At 39.6% G+C, this 16,270-nt stretch overlaps 2 protein-coding genes across 8 annotated transcripts in view; one reads left to right on the top strand and one right to left on the bottom strand.

Moving 5' to 3' along the window:
• Window positions 1-16,270, top strand: part of DENND1A (DENN domain containing 1A) — a 489,454-nt gene that overhangs the window by 20,511 nt on the left and 452,673 nt on the right. The window lies entirely within an intron of this gene.
• LOC123001887 (40S ribosomal protein S29-like) lies at window positions 5,193-5,357 on the bottom strand. Its single transcript, XM_044389587.1, has one exon. The coding sequence runs from the start codon at window positions 5,355-5,357 to the stop codon at window positions 5,193-5,195; it is 165 nt and encodes a 54-aa protein (XP_044245522.1).

Here is a 16,270-nt window from a genome sequence, read left to right as displayed (position 1 = left end):
CCCGCCCCCCAGCCAAATCCTGTTCACTCTGCAGTGTTCACTTCAAGTTCTCCCTGTTCAAGAGAAGCATCACAGAGTGTCCTAGCTCGGTAGTTCCCAAATGTTCGGAATGTTTGCATCAATAAAATCTTAAAAACAAGTTTTGTGGAACCAGAAAGAAGTGATTATCTCCCATCATCATTATTTTTGAAAAGAAATTATATTTTTATAGCAAAGAGCAGGAAGAACATGTCAGATTAAGGACGGTTTTAAAAACTGAATTAAATACTTTTGTATGGAAAGCACACTGTACTGTCCCTTGCTCTCCTCCTCATTTCGGTGTTGTCTGTAAAGAGCCTCATTGTAGACTGTCCACAGGTAGTCAGACCCATGGCCTTCGGCCAGGATGAGGGTGCAAGTTGCAAGCCCACAGCGTTTTGTTTTACCAATTATGTGGCACCTAGTCATGTATTTCCTCATGGCAGCTCATGTTTGACTGTTTACCTTTGCATTTTATTATGTTTTATCTCCTTGACTAGGTTGTAAGCTCCTTAAGAGCCATTATATGTATGTATTTAGATTACTCATAAATATGTGTTGAATGAGTTAAATTTAGATGCCTCTGATGATAGTCGAAACCTAAAAATATTTATAGAGCACACATTTGAGTATATCACAGCTTTGAATGTTGTTTATTTCTTGAGGAAAAAGAAGTTTTAATATGAATCATGAGTCTCTTATTCATCTCACTTCTCCTCAGGGAAATTCATTCAATTAACAAACTTACTGACTGCTTGTTAAAAGCCAGGCTTTTGTTAGAGGCTGAGAATACAAAGTTGAAGTGAAACAAGGTTCCAGTCCAGTGGGTAATGTGTACGTATAAGTAGAAAGCATGGAATACCTCCTGGGAAACCTTATAGGAGAGCTTTGAAACAAGTCTTGTGACAGCGTAGAGAGAGCCACTGAGTTTCGTAAGAAAGTCAGAGAGGCCTCGAGAGGAGGAGGCATTTGTTCATTTATTCATTGATTTCAGCAAATATCTCCAGTGCCTCCTGTTTGCTAAGCACTGTTGTAGATACATCTTAAGTGAGTATGATGTTTGGTGAGAGAGCACATTTTAGGAAGGAAATCGTGATGAAGAACGTAACCTTTTGAAGTCACAACAGACCTGGGTTTGAGTTCATACACAGCTACTTACTAGATAATTGTCCTTGGTGCAAGCTATTTAAGTTCTCTACGACTATTTTGTAAAGTCCGCAAACACTCCCTTACCTCACAGGATTGTCATGTAGATAAAATGAGGTGTGGTATATAAAATGCTCAGCACAGTTCCCAGCCCTTCCGAATTAGCTCAGTAAATGGTAAATATACATAAAAGGCGCAGGTGATTGAGGCCTGACGAGGTCAGTGTGACTGCAGTGCGGGAGGTACGTGTTGTGTGTTGGTAGCTGGTGGTGGCAGAAGCTGACTGAAGGGTCTAGCTGAGGCTCAGTTGCAAACAACCTTGCTTGTCATGCTAATTAGTATCTTTATTTCCCAGTGCATTTGGGAGTCTTGGAGATTCGTGTTATATTTTTGTCTCTCTTTTCTGAACCGTGTTGCGGCATATAGAACGTTAGCGTAGTAGTTAGGAGCATGGACTTTGGAACCAAAATGCCTGGGTTCTGGTCCCAGCTTCCTCATTTCCTGAGTGTGTGAGCTCAGACAAGTACTTCAACTGTCTGTACCTTAGTTTCTTCACTGGTGAACTGGATAATAAACATACCTATCGTATATGTTTGTTTTGTTTGCATATATGCTTTTTGAACTCTTTTTTTTTTTTTTTTTTGGTTAAGGTGTGGAACCCTGTGTCAGAGGAGCCTTCTTTAAAATTTAGACATAAAACAGTAAAAGTACAGGTGCCTGGGTGGCTCAGTAGGTTGAGCGTCCGAGTCTCGGTTTCGGCTCAGGTCATGATCTCACGTTTGCTGGATCAAGCCCAGTGTGGGGCTCTGCTGAGCGAGGAGTGTGCTTCTCTCCCTCTGCTCCTTCCCCTGCTCACATGCGTGTGCATGCATGCTCTCTCAAATAAATAAATAAGTAAATAAATCTTTAAAAAAAACCAGTGAAAGTAGATCGATGTGATGGGTCTCTTTCATTCCCCTTCCCTTTCCGCTAAGGCCTCCGATACACCTCGGCTCTACACTGAAAACCACTACCCTAGAAAAGTGAATGTTGGGGCGCCTGGGTGGCTCAGTCAGTTAAGCATCCAACTCTTGATTTCTGATCAGGTCATGATCTCAGGGTTGTAACATCCAGCCCCACATCAGGCTTCCTGCTCAGCAGGGAGTCTGCTTCTCTCCCTCTCCTTCTACCCCTTCCCCCCAAAATAAATAAATAAATCTTAAAAAAAAAGTGAATGTCTTTCACTTAAGTATTTGTTGAATTGATATTCAGGACAAAGAACTTTTACAAGTTGTAAGCTAGCATTTGTATTAGTCTAAATCAATGTGTATATATATATGTTTAAAGGTTTACTTATTTTAGAGTGTGTGCCTGTAGGGGGAGGGGCAGAGGAAGAGAATCCTTCAAGCAGACTCCCTGCTGAGGTACGGGCGATGTGGGGCTCAATCCCGCGCGCGACCCAAGACCCATGAGATCTGGACCCGAGCCAAAACCAAGAGTCAGAGGCTCAACCGACTGAGCCAGCCAGGCACTCCTAAATCAATATTTTGATATAAAAATCATGAGCCTTCATATTAACAACTATAATATAACTTTGTGTTTTGCAAAAAAAAAAAAGATTTTTGCAAATATTTTTGATTTAAAATGCTAGAGCTACAAGGTGTCAGAACTGGAAGAGATCTTTTAGTGATCTGTTCATAGATGGGGAAATTGGATCCTACAGAGGGAGGTCTTTGAAGCTGTGCTACAGCCAGTCCCCACGTGCTCATGTTTTAGACCTCCTGGCTCTCATTTCTTGCTCCAAGCTGCACAGCTAGTTCATTGCCAGAACCAGGGCAAGCAAGTAGTTTTCACCATTCTAGGACTCCTGCTTTTTATACCTCTTGCTGTTTTACAGTATGCATTCTTGGTGTTAATGTTGACTTTGCCCTGAGGTGTTACTTGGTGAGTCTATGGATTGTTTTGTTCCTCCATTTGTCATTGGAATTCTCAGAGAGTAACTAAGGGCCTGGACTTGGCTCATTAGGTATTCCAAGATGCCTTTCCTTATATTGATAAGTTTTAATGTCTGATTAATTACCATCTATCTGTAAATCTAGAGAATAGGTAAACTATGAAAAATATGTCCTAAATTAAAAATGAATATTATTTACCTGGGTGAGTAAGCAGACACACCATGGCTGAAAATCATTAGGAAAATTAAAGTTGCTTTCCTCTCTGTTAGTGCTCTTTATATTAAGGAGATGGCAGACATTTGAACGGGTGTCCATGGCTGGTCACACAGACCCTGCCCACTCCTGAACACTCACTCAGCTAATAAAGTACCATAATTAGGCCCTTAAAGCACTCCCGCAACCTTTAGGCTCTTCTAGTCTGTCAGGGACCCTACAGACTCTTGCACTGGATTTTCTGTCTCCCTCCTTCTTTCAGTTTTAAGCGCTGTTATTTAAGTGGGTCCTAAACATGGCTGGCTATGCACCAGAATCACCTGGGGAACTTAAAAATTTTTTTTGGGACCCCACTCTAGACCCTCTGAACCAGAACCTCTGGGACCTGGGAATCTGTGTTTTCAAAAAGGTTCTTCAGGTGATTTTGTTGAAACAGGGAACGGACCTAAGTTCCAGAGCAAGTTGTATAAATGATGCCAGCTCTGAGAGTCAATTCTGGATTCTTAGGAGAGAGAATCTGACTCAGCTTGTTTTTAACCCTGGTCCCTTTATGTTCTAAGGGAATATTCCTCTGTTTTGCTTCTTCGTGATGGATGAATTTATAGCAGTTTTCAAGCCATGTTCCCATAGAACTTTGGTGTTACATGAGTTGCTGTTAAAATGGAATGATGCTGGATATTTTCCCGTACGTCTCTCTCTCTCTCTCTCTCTCTCACTCACACACACACACACGTAAATGGACAAAATATTTCCATTTTAAGTAAAAATTTCCTTTTTTGAACAGAAATTCTTAATTTTCATGTAATCAAACCCATCAGTTTTTCACATTATGGTTTGTGCTTTTTAAAAGTTTATTATTTTTAGTAATCTCTACATCCCACGTGGGCTCAAACTCAAAATCCCGAGTTCAAGAGTCACATGCTTTTCCAACTGAGCCAGCCAGATGCCCCTGGTTTGTGCTTTTGAAGTCTCATATCTGTAGCTATCCAAATCTATGGTTTTGCTTTTGAACACTAACAGAGAAGGAGTGCACAGAAAAAAGTCCTGAAAGGAGATTAGATGAAAATGGAAGAATTGTAGATAGAAGAGAATGAACTTATCTCAATTTCAATTCCAAATTTTTTCCTACATAGATGGTCATGTTGTCTGCAAATGGGGAGAAATTGATTTCTTCCTTTTCAGTCTGTATGCCTTTTATTTTTCTTGCCTTATTGCCCTGACTTAACTATTTAATGTAATGACAAGGTGGTGAGGGTGGATGGCCTTGCTTTATTTCTAATCTTAGAGGGAAAGTATTCAGCCTTTCACCATTAAGTATAATGTTAACTATAAGTTTTTCATAGAGGTCCTTTATTAGCTTGAGGACGATCCCCTGTATCCCTAGTTTTCTGAATTTTTATTATGAATGTGTGTTGAATTTTATGAAGTGCTTTTTCTGCATCAATTGATATTATAATTTTGATTTTTCTTTTTTAGCCTATTAAGATGGCATAGACTGTATTGATTGATTTTCAGTATTAAGTCAGCCTTGCTTCCCTGGAATAAGTTCACTTGTCATGGCGTATCTTGTTGAATTCTGTTTACTAATATTTTTGTAAGGATTTTTGTGGCTAAAAGGATATCGATCTATAGTGTGTGTGGTGTGTGTCTAGAATTTATATTTTTGGTACTGTCTTTGCCTGGTTTTGGTATTAGAGTAATACTGGCCTTGTAAAATGAATTGAAGTGTTTCATCTTGTTTTCTGGAAGATACTGTATAGAATTGGTATTTTTTTTAATTGAAATATTTTTATTTTATGTGCAGTGAGTTAACATTAGGGTAGGTATCTTGGGTATCTGCAGTAGGTAGGTCTCTTGGATGACCCATTCAAGGAAGTTCATTTAATCCAACTTAATGAAGCCTGTATCCCTTGAGTACTGACAGAAACCCTGGGGGCACATATTGAGGCCGTATATCAGGATCAGACCATGCAAGTTTGAACAGATGCAACAAGAACGCTGGCCAGATTTCCTCAGATGGCTCCAGTAGAACTGCTGGTGACCCATCTTTCCCTCTTAGATGCAACAAGGCAGAAGGTAGAATTGGTATTAATTCTTTAAGTGTTTAGTAGAATTCTCCAGTGAAACCATCTTCATCTGTTGAGATGATCATTTGACTTATTTAGTTCATGTAGTTACCATATCTGATGCTCTTTATTTCTTGGTATAGGTCCATATTTCCATCTGGCATCATTTCTTTTTGTCTGAAGGACTTCTAACATTTCTTGTAGTACAGGTCTGCTGCTGATGAATTCTTTCAGCATTTGTAATGTCTGAAAAATCTTTATTTTGTCTTCACTTTTGAAATATTCTCTGGGAATAGAATCCAAGGTTGTCAGTTTCTTTTAGTACTTAAAAGATGCTCCTCCACTGTTCACTCATTTGCCTAGTTTCTGACAAGAAATCTGTCATTCTAATCTTTGTTCCTGTGAATGTAACCTGTGTTTCTTGTTCTGCTTTTAAGATTTTCTCTTTAATACTGATTTTGAGCAATTTGATTATTATGTGCCTTAGATTTCTTCCTGTTTCTTGTGCTTGGGGTTTGTTGAGATTTCTGCATTTGTGCATTGTTTTAATCAGATTTAGAAAGTTTTTGATCATTAGTTTTTCTGCCTCCTGCCCCCCTTTGGGGATTCCAATTACTTATATATTTAGGCTGTGTGAAGTTGTTCCGTAGGTCAGTGATGCTTTGAATTTGTTTGAATTTTTCCCCTTTGTGTGTTTCATCTTGGATAATTTCTAGAACAATGTCTTCAAGTTCACTAATCTTTTCTTCAGTGTTTAGTCTGCAGTTAATCCTATTTGGTGGATTTTTCATTGTTTTTATCTCTAGAAATTCAGTTGGGTCTTTTTTGAATCTCCTATGTCTCTTAATTTTGTGAACACTTGGAATACAGTTAGAACAACTGTTTGAATAACCTGTCTTCTAATTCTAACATCTATGTAAGTTCTAGGTTGGCTTTTCTTGTTATGGGTTGTATTTTCCTAATTCTTTGCGTGCCTGGTAATCTTTTTATTGACTGCCAGACACTGTGTATTTAATTTTGTTGGGTGTGGGGTATTTTTGTGTTCTTATGAATATTCTTGGACTTATGGCAGTGATCTGAGGCAATCGAATGTTTTCCATCTCTGAAGAGATTGCTGTGCTTTGCTGCCTGATATTTTGAAAACCATTGTTTCATATATTTCATAAGTTGAGTATGAAAGAGTTTGATCCTCTGGGTTTTAATTTTAAGATTTGTTAGGTGGGATTGAAGCAGTACTCAGCCTAGAACTAATTATTCCCCATTACTAAGGTAATAAATACCCTATTCTATCCAATGCACTGTGAATAATATAAAGAACTTAACAAAACAATTTCAAGGGAGGTGCTGATCTGATGCTTCATCACCCCTGAATACTTCAGTGGGCTTTTCCTACAAACAAGGACATTGTCCTATAAAACCACAATCTAACCATCAAAATCAGGAAATTAACATTGATGCATTACTACATTTAATCCTTAGACCCATTCAAATTTCAGTGGTTTCAGTAATATTTATTTATTTATTTATTTATTCATTTATTTATTTATTATAGCAGAAAGATCCAGTTCAGAATCATACATTGTGTACAGTTGTCATGTCTCTTTGGTTTCCTTCATCTGGAAGAGCTCTTTAGTCTTTCCTTGATTTCTGTGACCTGACACTTTTAAAGTTTACAGACCAGATATTTTTTAGAAGACCCATCAATTTGAATTTATCTGATAGTCTGATGTTTCTTAAGATTAGATTCTGGTGAAGCATCCTTGACAGGAATGTCATGGAAATGATGCTGTTTTCCCACTGCATTCTAACAGTTTGTCTCATTACTTATGTTGATCACTTTAATGAGTTGATTAAGGTAGTTTTTGCTAAACTTCTACACTAAAAAGTTACTCTTCTCCCTCTTGCAATTAGTAGGTGGGAAGTTACTTTGAAACTGTAAATGGTCCATTTCTCATTCAGTTTTCAATTCACTTATTTATATCAATGTGGACTTATGGTTTCCTGTTTTATTTGGTGGGTTAATAATCTGTTAATGTCATTGTTGAATTCGACGCTGAAATTACCCCAGATCTGGCCAGTGGGAGCCTTTTCAAGCTGGTCTTTTGATAGTTGCCATCATTCTTTGAGCACTTCTTTGCTTTCTGACACAATAAGATGTTCCAGCTCATTTTGTACTTTCTCTGCCCCAGCCCTGGAATCAGCTATTTCCCCAAGGAGTTCTGGTTCCTGTTAGAGAAGAGTTGTATTTAGAACTCAACGTCTGGGTACTAGATATACTCATTGCTATTGGGGTGTTGCTGCTATGAGGCCTTGTCAGTGGACAGAGCCGGGAAATATATGAGAGTTTAAAAGTCAGGTTACATTTACACTTTATTTCCTTATCTATATATTTATTGAACACCTTGAGTTCACACTAATACCTCCAATTCAAATCCAACTCTGTAGAATTCATTCTAGTTTCTTGTTAACTTCATTTGTGAGAAAGCAGGCCCTTCTTACTGGTCTTGGGCCCCTTCATCTCTACCCCATATGGATGTTCTCCTCTTTCACCTTGCTTTCCTAGGATTATTGTACCTACTCCGGTGGTTTGATGTGCCCCTGCCCTCCCCACTGCCCTGTGGGTACCTTGCTTGGACTCTGACTCCCCATCATGCTGAACAAGCCTGCCCCAAACCCACATGGCCAAACTCTTCATACCTACCCAGGCTTCCACACCCCACTGTAGGGTGTGCCCTTGTGCTTGGACGTGCTCCTCACCCCCTTGGGCTCTCACACCCTTGTACCTCTGTGGGGCACATTCCTCACTCCACTTATGTTTCAGGCCTGGCCATCCCTGTGTTTGAACACATTTCTCACTCTATACGAGTTCTGGCTCCCCATACCAGGCTGCTCCCCCTGAGCGAATGCCTTCCTTTCTACTTGGATTTGGCATTGTATTGCCAGGCCACCCCTTAGCATGGATAGCCTCCTACCCGGCTCATGTTCTGACATCCCTTGTCAGGGTCCTTGAGGGACATTTTCCTCACCCTGCTCAGGCTCTGACACCCCACACTGGGCCATTGCCCACATGGACATCTACCTTGCTTTGCCTATGTAATAACTTTAGGAATTGTTCAGGAAGAACAGAGGAAAAGTTAGGGAAAGGAAGGCTTTTAAATATTTTTTAAGGACAAAAATGTTAACGAAATAGATACATCTTCGCAAATGTTATTAATATGATTGAAAAGTCTATATTTTACACTGCTTAGCACGGTGGAGAATTTCTTATAACAGTACGGAGAATTGGGGCACTCGGGTAGCTCAGTTGGTTGGGCGTTGGACTCTTGATTGTGCTGAGGTTATGATCTCAGGGTCTTGCCCTCTGTCAGGCTCTGTGCTCAGAGGGGAGTCTCAGAGTCTCTCTCCCTCTCCCATCGCCCCTCCCCCTGCTCTCACAGCACACATTCTCTCTCTAAAATAAATAAATACATCTTTAAAAAAATGTATGGAGTATTGCACATTGCTGAGTGTGCAGACACTGTTTCTCTTCTTGGAACTCAACTAAATTTCTTCCATTACCTTGCTTTGTGCAGGGTGGCACGAGAATCTTTCCATAGGCGTATATGGAAAGGTGAAATGTTGCAACTCCTCGCAGAGCAGGATCTGTGTATCTTTATTAATCTGATCCTGAGAGCATTATTAGAAATGAAAAGTTAAGTGTAAAATCTTGAAACGACTTGTTTGTATAATTACTCAACTAAGTTAATCATTTTCTAACAAGTCTCAACAATGACTGCATTCTTCTATGGAGGTGTTAACTTGTTACGGGTTAGAAAGCACCCTTTGATACAGCATTTTCAGCCTGGAAAAACGGCTTTAATTTCAGAGTTCACTGAAACAAATGGAGACTTGTTGGAAATATTAACACTACCCTTTTGCTTGTTTGTCTGGCTTAAAGGAATCAATGTTTAGTAGGTGATGTTTGCTAGCATGTTCTGAAGTGTATACAGTTTCTCTTGACTATGTTGTCAACTTTAAGACGGTTCAACTGGTATGAAGTTTGAAATTTACCTCAGCTCCCTTAGCATCTAAGTTTGTAACTAAAGAAACAGTGTGGTGAAGTCAGATCATTATAGAGAATAGGTTGCTATTTTGCTTGATAGATATTAGCTGGTTTGAAGATTTGATGGCTGTGAAATGAGTAAGGGGTCCTAACACTGTGTGTGTTTCAATTTGTAGCTCTAAATAGCACTTAAAGGGATGAGGGCCTACATTACAACGTGGTTACCATATGCAGCAAAGATTCATTTTTATGAGGAGTTAGTGTTATATTTTTCTCCTAATCTCATAATATGTTGTAATTGAAGAAAAGTAGATCCTAATTGAAAGCTGATGATCCAGCAGAGTGATCAATAGCATGATACTCTAAAACAACAACAACAAAAAAACCCATTAAGCTTTCCTGCTGCCTGAATATTGTCAAAGCCTTTGTCTGTTTCATGACTTCAAGCTGAGTGTACTTAATCATTTTGAGAACATGGCCCTGAGCACTGAGCATGGCCCTTCCAGTGAATCACTGAGAATTGTGTTCAGAAGAGTGGTATTGAATAGAAATGCTCTCTTGGCTTACTTTCAGGCTTCATTCTCCCAGAAGCAAGAACTGAACAGACCTCCGTTCTTTCAAGCACATTTTAGCTGTTCGTGTGTCATTTTTCTGTATTTAAGAGCCAAGGCTGTTGTCAGCAGGTGTAACTTATTGATACCTTTGACTCTAAAGGAAAGTATCTTTAAAGAGTAACAGTCATGTGTAAGCAGTGTGTATCCAGTAAATTACCTCTTGTCAGAGAGAGAGAAGCAGTTACTGGGAGCTGCAAACCACACGTCAGGTGTTGGAGGAAGACTCATTCATCAAACACTTAACTATGCCAGGTGTCAGACCAGGGTTATGAGAAGACAGTCGGTGCCCTCAAGAAGCTGCCAGTCTAGAGGGGAAGGTGGATATTTAATCAGAGGTATATGGGTGGTTCTCCACTGGCTGCACATTGGAATAAGTTAGGGGAGCTTTAAACAAATACTGGTGCCTGGAGATTCTGATTTAATTGTTCTGGGGTGTGGCCTGGGCATTAGGACTTTTAAAAGCCCCCCCCCCCCCCCCCCGGGTAATTGTAATTGCATCAGGGTTGAATGTGGTAAGAACAGCAAGAGTGGGGGAAGCACAGGGTGCACTGGGAATGTAGAGGAGGGGCACTTAACCCCGTCTGTGCTTTGGGTATGTGGGATTGAGAAAGGCTTCCCAGAAAGGAGGAAATGCCTGAGCTGAGGCTTGATGAATGAATTTGTCAAGTGCAAAAGACTGGAAAGACTGTTCCTTGTAGAAGCGCATCTGAATAATGTCAATAATGTCAAATGGTAAAGTGGTTAGGGTTTTTGGATGATTCATGTTGATTCTGCTACTCCTTTGCTTTGAGTTTGGCTAGTTTATCCTGAATTTCAGTGTCGTCCTCTTTTTTTTTTTTTTTAAGTGATAGCCTTTTTAAAAAAGATTTTATTTATTTATTTGTCAGAGCACAAGCAGGGGGAGCTGCAGGCAGAGGGAGAAGCAGGCTCCCTGCTGAGGGAGGAGCCTGATTCAGGACTTCATCCCAGGACCCTGGGATCATGACCTGAGTTGAAGGCAGACGCTTAACTGAGCCACTCGGGTGTCCCAGTGTCCTCTTTAAATTGGGCAAACACATATAGGGTAGTTGAAGATTAACTGAGATAATGCATGTAAGGTGCTTCGCATCATGCCTGGCACATAGAAACAGTCAGTAGTGGAAGTAGTACAGTTAGTGGTGCTCCTAGTGAACCAGAGATGGTTTGTGGAGCGGGCTACAAGTAGTTCTGTACAGCTGGATGCTAGGGTATAGGACTGCAGGAGGTGAGGGTGGGTGGCAAAAAAAAGTTGCTTGGCAGGTAGGCAGGGTTCCAGATCATTGAGGTATAGAAATGTAAGGCAATTAATAGTGGGATATCATGGCAGAACCAGGACATTTCCATGGTAATATGTTAAGCTATATCATAAAGTGTTCTGGGAAAACTTGGGTCCATATTGGAAAATTGGCTCTGAATATGGTATTCTCAGCATCATTACATGTACTGAATTAGCAGTGAGTGTTAATAGGACAGAAATAGGTTTTTCGGTTCCTTTAGCCAAGTAGTTAAAAATATTGAGCATCTTGAAGAGTAATGGAGGAAATAAGCAGTTTCAAGGTAGTCTCAGAGACTCTCTGGAAATTGTTAGTCTTAGTTGTTTATAGACTTAATGAAAATATTAAGAGTCTCTTGGCCATTTGCATTTAGAAGAGACACTTTTAAATTTATTTTTTGATTTGCAGAGAAATAGAAAATGCTTCCATCTGCATTGGCTTCACTGGCCCTTAAAATAACTTATGTATATTTGTTGGTATGTTATATAACTTGTCACAACATTAGTCACCACTTCTTCCATAAGGCAACATGTAAGTGATCATGGATAAGCATGACTATAACTTATAATTATAGTCCAATTTGTTCTTACTGTTCTAGTCAGCTTTTGCCTTTTTTTTTTTTTTTTTTAAGAAACTGTCATAATCTTTGGCTCCATGTAATAGAACTCTGGCAACTATTTGAACTGAGTGAAAAACTTAGGTAGTTTTATTATTACTCATTAGGATGAGGCAGTAACTATGGATAGCAACAGAAGAGGAGTAAGCTTCAGTGCTTCTACAAATGCTATTTTTCTCTGAAATCTGTTTTATTGCAAAAGCACTGTTGATTATTAAGGTATACCTTAAGTTTATTTTGTTTTATGTACTAAATTATTTGGAAGAAGAATTCCATTTAACTTGATCAGTGGTTCATTCTTAAAGTGTGATCGCTAGTCCAACAGCATCAGTATTACCTGTTAGTAAACAAGTATTTGGCTACTTGTTAGAAATGCTGATTCTTGGGCTTCCCCGCCCCTGCCAGACTCTGGATTAGCTCTGGAAAACTCTCTTTTCACATGCTGAAGGTTGAGAATCACGGAAGCGTATAATCACTCCTATCATTTGTTGAAGTCTTTCAGACCCTAGGAAAGGCTGGTCTCTACTTCCTGTCTTCCTTCTACTCAGTGGCTATGTCCCAGGCACTGTTTAGGTACCTGGGAAACACTAGTGGGTATGATTGACAAAATCCTTCACTTGCAGTTTACATTCATAGGAGAGAGACTGACAATGACCAAGACTGTAATAGGTATGCTGTGGGAAATTAAAATTAGATGGTAGAGAGTGTATTGGGGAAGGCCTTTCTGAGGAGGTGAAATAGAAGCTGAGTTTTGAATGACAGGAAGGGCTACCTAAATGAAGATCAATGCAAAGGGCCGTTAGATAGGAATGAGTTTGGTGTGTTTGAGGAGCTGAAGGAAGGACAGTGTGCCTGGAGTGCTGTGAGCAGGGGGAAAAAGGTATGAAATGAAGTTGGAGAGAGAGGAAGAGGCCAGATCATGTAGACCCTATAAGGACTTCTGCCCCCTCAGTTTTTGTTTTTCTTTTTGTTTTTTTAATTATAAAATACGTGTGAAATTTACCATCTTAGCCATATTTGTAGTGTTCAGTTCAGTGGTATTAAAGGTGTGCATACTGTCATGCAACCATCCCCATCATCCATCTCTAGAATTAAGACTTTGACTCGGAGTAATAGGGGGTACTTTAGGGAGGTTTTAGGCAGAGGACTGACCTAAACTGACCTTTACAATAAAAGGATTACTGACGACTAAGTTGAAATCTGATCAAAGGAGGGCAAGAGAGGAAGCAGCAAGATCAGTTAGAGTGTTGCAGTCATCGAGGTGAGATGGTGATCTGGCAAGGGTAGTAGGGTTGGGGATGCTGAGAAGCATTCGGATTCTGGATATATGTTGATGATCAAATCAATAGAATTTGCTGATTGTGACATGTAAATGATTGTGGCATATATATATAAAAGAGGAGTCAAAGATGATACCAAGTATTTTTTTGGTCTGAATAATTGGTGGAATTCAAGCGACACAGGTTTGAGGAAGAAAAGCACCATTCGTTAAATTAGAAATGCTTCTTGAATACCCAAGTGGGGATGTTGAGTAGGCAGTGGATAAGGGAATCTGGAGACGGGGAAGAAGTCAGGTTGGAGACATGATTTTGGGGCTTGTCAGCATTTGCGTGGTAATTAAAGCCATGAGGCTGAATGAGATCATCTAAGTAATGAGTAGAGAGAGGGAGAGGTCCAGGACTAAATTCAAGGGTAGGAGAGTTACATGAGGAGGATTTAACAAAGGAGCAGCCAGTAAGGTAGGACAGCCAATAAAGAGTGATATCCTGGAAGGCAAGAGAAGAAAGTGTCTCAAGGCGGGAAAATCTATCAACTGTGTCAAATGCTGATGTCTTACGTCGAGTAAGACAAACCCTGAGAATTGGCCATTTTAGCACATTTTGGCAATGTGGCCATTGGTAATCGTGACAAGTTGTTTTGGTGCTGTGGTGGGTTCAGAAGCCTGGTTGAAGTGTGTTAGAGAAAGGGAGATGAAGCAGAGGCAGTGAGTATAGACAATGTCAGGCCAGTCTTCACTTAGAGACATAGCAGGTCTGTACAAAATGCCTTAACCTAATGGCACAGGTTAATGTATCAGAGCTCCAGTGTTAAAAAATTTATGTAACATCTTTATATGGGCGTGTTTGTTACTTCAATTTTCCAAATGAAATTTTGAGGTGAAATTCAGCCAGTTGCAAAATCAGCTTAAGAAAGCTGTTTATTGAAAAAGTTTTTTTTTTTTTTAATTTTTAAAAATTTTATTTACTTGTCAGAGAGAGAGAGAGAACAAACAGGGGGTGTGGCAGGCAGAGGGAGAAGCAGGCTCCCAGCTAAGCAAGGAGCCTGACGTGGGACTCGATTCCAAGACCCTGGGATCATGACCTGAGCTGAAGGCAGATGCTTAACCAACTAAGCCACCCAGGTGTCCCAAAGTTTTTTTCTTTTAAAGATTGCTTTATTTTAGAGTGTACAAGTGCAATTTTGGGGGAAGGGGCAGAGGGAGAAAGAGTCCTAAGCAGACTGTGCTCAGCTCAGAGCCCAACGTGGGGCTCGATCCCACAACCCTGAAATTACAACCTGAGCTGAAACCAAGAGTTGGGCACACTGACTAAACCGACTGTGCCACCCAGGCACCGCAAGAAGGCTATGTTTAGGTTTTAGGAGTCTTCCTGATGCTCTTTAAACAGCCTTAGAACATTCCTTTCTTTAGTCAAGCACTCTACTTTGAGATCATTTGAATGAAAGGGATATTTCCATAAGACATTTTCCAGTGTTTGGTGGCCAAACGATGCTGACTTGGTAGACCTTTTTGTATCCTTCCACAGGGAAAACACACAAAAATTGTAAGGCTCTCTTAAAACTTCAGTTTACTTTGTTTTATTTAGACTATTAAGTAAAATACTCTGCTTTACTGTCTGATTTTTAAGATTATACATGACAAGGTATATTTAAATACCTTGAACTTTAGAGCAGCCAACTCTTTTTCGCTGTAGGTACTTGTTTAAAGCAAAAGCTTAAGTTTCTCTTCATTGAAGGAATGGTGATCCTTCACAAGAGAAATAGATTCCTGATTGACAAAACACACTTTTCTACTTCTAAGGAAGTAGAGGGAATTTTTTTTTTTTTAAAGATTTTATTTATTTGACAGAGACAGCCAGCGAAAGAGGGAACACAAGCAGGGGGAGTGGGAGAGGAAGAAGCAGCCTCATAGCAGAGGAGCCTGATGTGGGGCTCGATCCCAGAACGCCAGGATCACACCCTGAGCCGAAGGCAGACGCCCAACGGCTGCGCCACCCAGGCGCCCCGGAAGTAGAGGGAATATTAACATATTTTATTGAATCTAAGAGCCATTATTTGTAAAATGCACCATTATATGTATTACTAAGAAAGAAAAAAAAATACTGCATCTAGCATTGTAAGATGCAATAGGTTGTAAGAGATGTGGGAATGTGGGGGAAAAAGTTCATCTTAGAATCAATGAAGCACAGAATTTGAGCTCCAGGAGGGTGAATTCTGGTTCTGGCTGTGTTTCTAACTAGCTGTGGGATCATCGACAAGTTACATAGAATCTCTTTGCCTCAGGTTCCTCACCTGTATGGTGAGAATAATAACTGATCCACCTGTCCTCATAGGATTGTAATGAGGTGGAAATGAATGAATGAGAGTTATTTTGAGAAGTGGAATCTACTGGGCAGATTCAAGGTATTTATTTGATTGAAATTCACCGTTAGATCTGATCAGGTGACTCAAAAGTTTCTGAGCCTTCTTGTTAGGTTTAAAATAGAATTCAGTTATAAACATTTGGAAGTATAACATTTTCTTCTAAACCATTTTCAGTCAATCTGGAAATATCTTTTTTATTGTAGTTTCAGAATCAAAGAGAAAACTCAAAGCTAATATAACCCGATGTTCTTATCATTCAGAATTAACAACTGTTAATATTCTGTTAGTGCTGTGATCTTTTTCAGGCTTATTATGAAATATTTATAACCTAAAGAGGTAAAAGGATATAATAATGAACATTCATATCCTTGCTGTTGCCAATAGGTGAAGCCCCCTGTGTGGAAACAGTATCTTATATTTAGATTAGAATCCTGTCTTTGTAATAGTCTAGTGATTTAGGATACTGTTTCTCATTTCAGTCTTTAACACCTATAAATAAGCAAGTTAACTGCATCATATGTGTTTTATCCTGGAATAGGTGGGAGAAGGTACTTTGTGCTAGTGTTGCCTTGGTTTCAGTTTCCTCAAAATTCTACCTATGGCTTTGGAGATACAGCTGTGTAAATTCAAAATATGACACCTGTGAAATCGTAATCACAGCTAGCCTATTATTTGTCAGGCATTGTA

The sequence above is a fragment of the Ursus arctos genome, unplaced genomic scaffold (genome assembly GCF_023065955.2).
Source record: "Ursus arctos isolate Adak ecotype North America unplaced genomic scaffold, UrsArc2.0 scaffold_18, whole genome shotgun sequence".
NCBI classification, from domain to species: domain Eukaryota; kingdom Metazoa; phylum Chordata; class Mammalia; order Carnivora; family Ursidae; genus Ursus; species Ursus arctos.
The sequence above is the reverse complement of the archived record's forward strand: the minus strand, read 5'-3'. Positions and strand labels throughout refer to the sequence as shown.

What these genes read in the sequence shown, in the direction of transcription:
- LOC123001887 (XM_044389587.1), bottom strand. Translation starts at nt 5,357, where the DNA reads ATGGGTCACCAGCAGTTCTACTGGAGCCATCTGAGGAAATCTGGCCAG.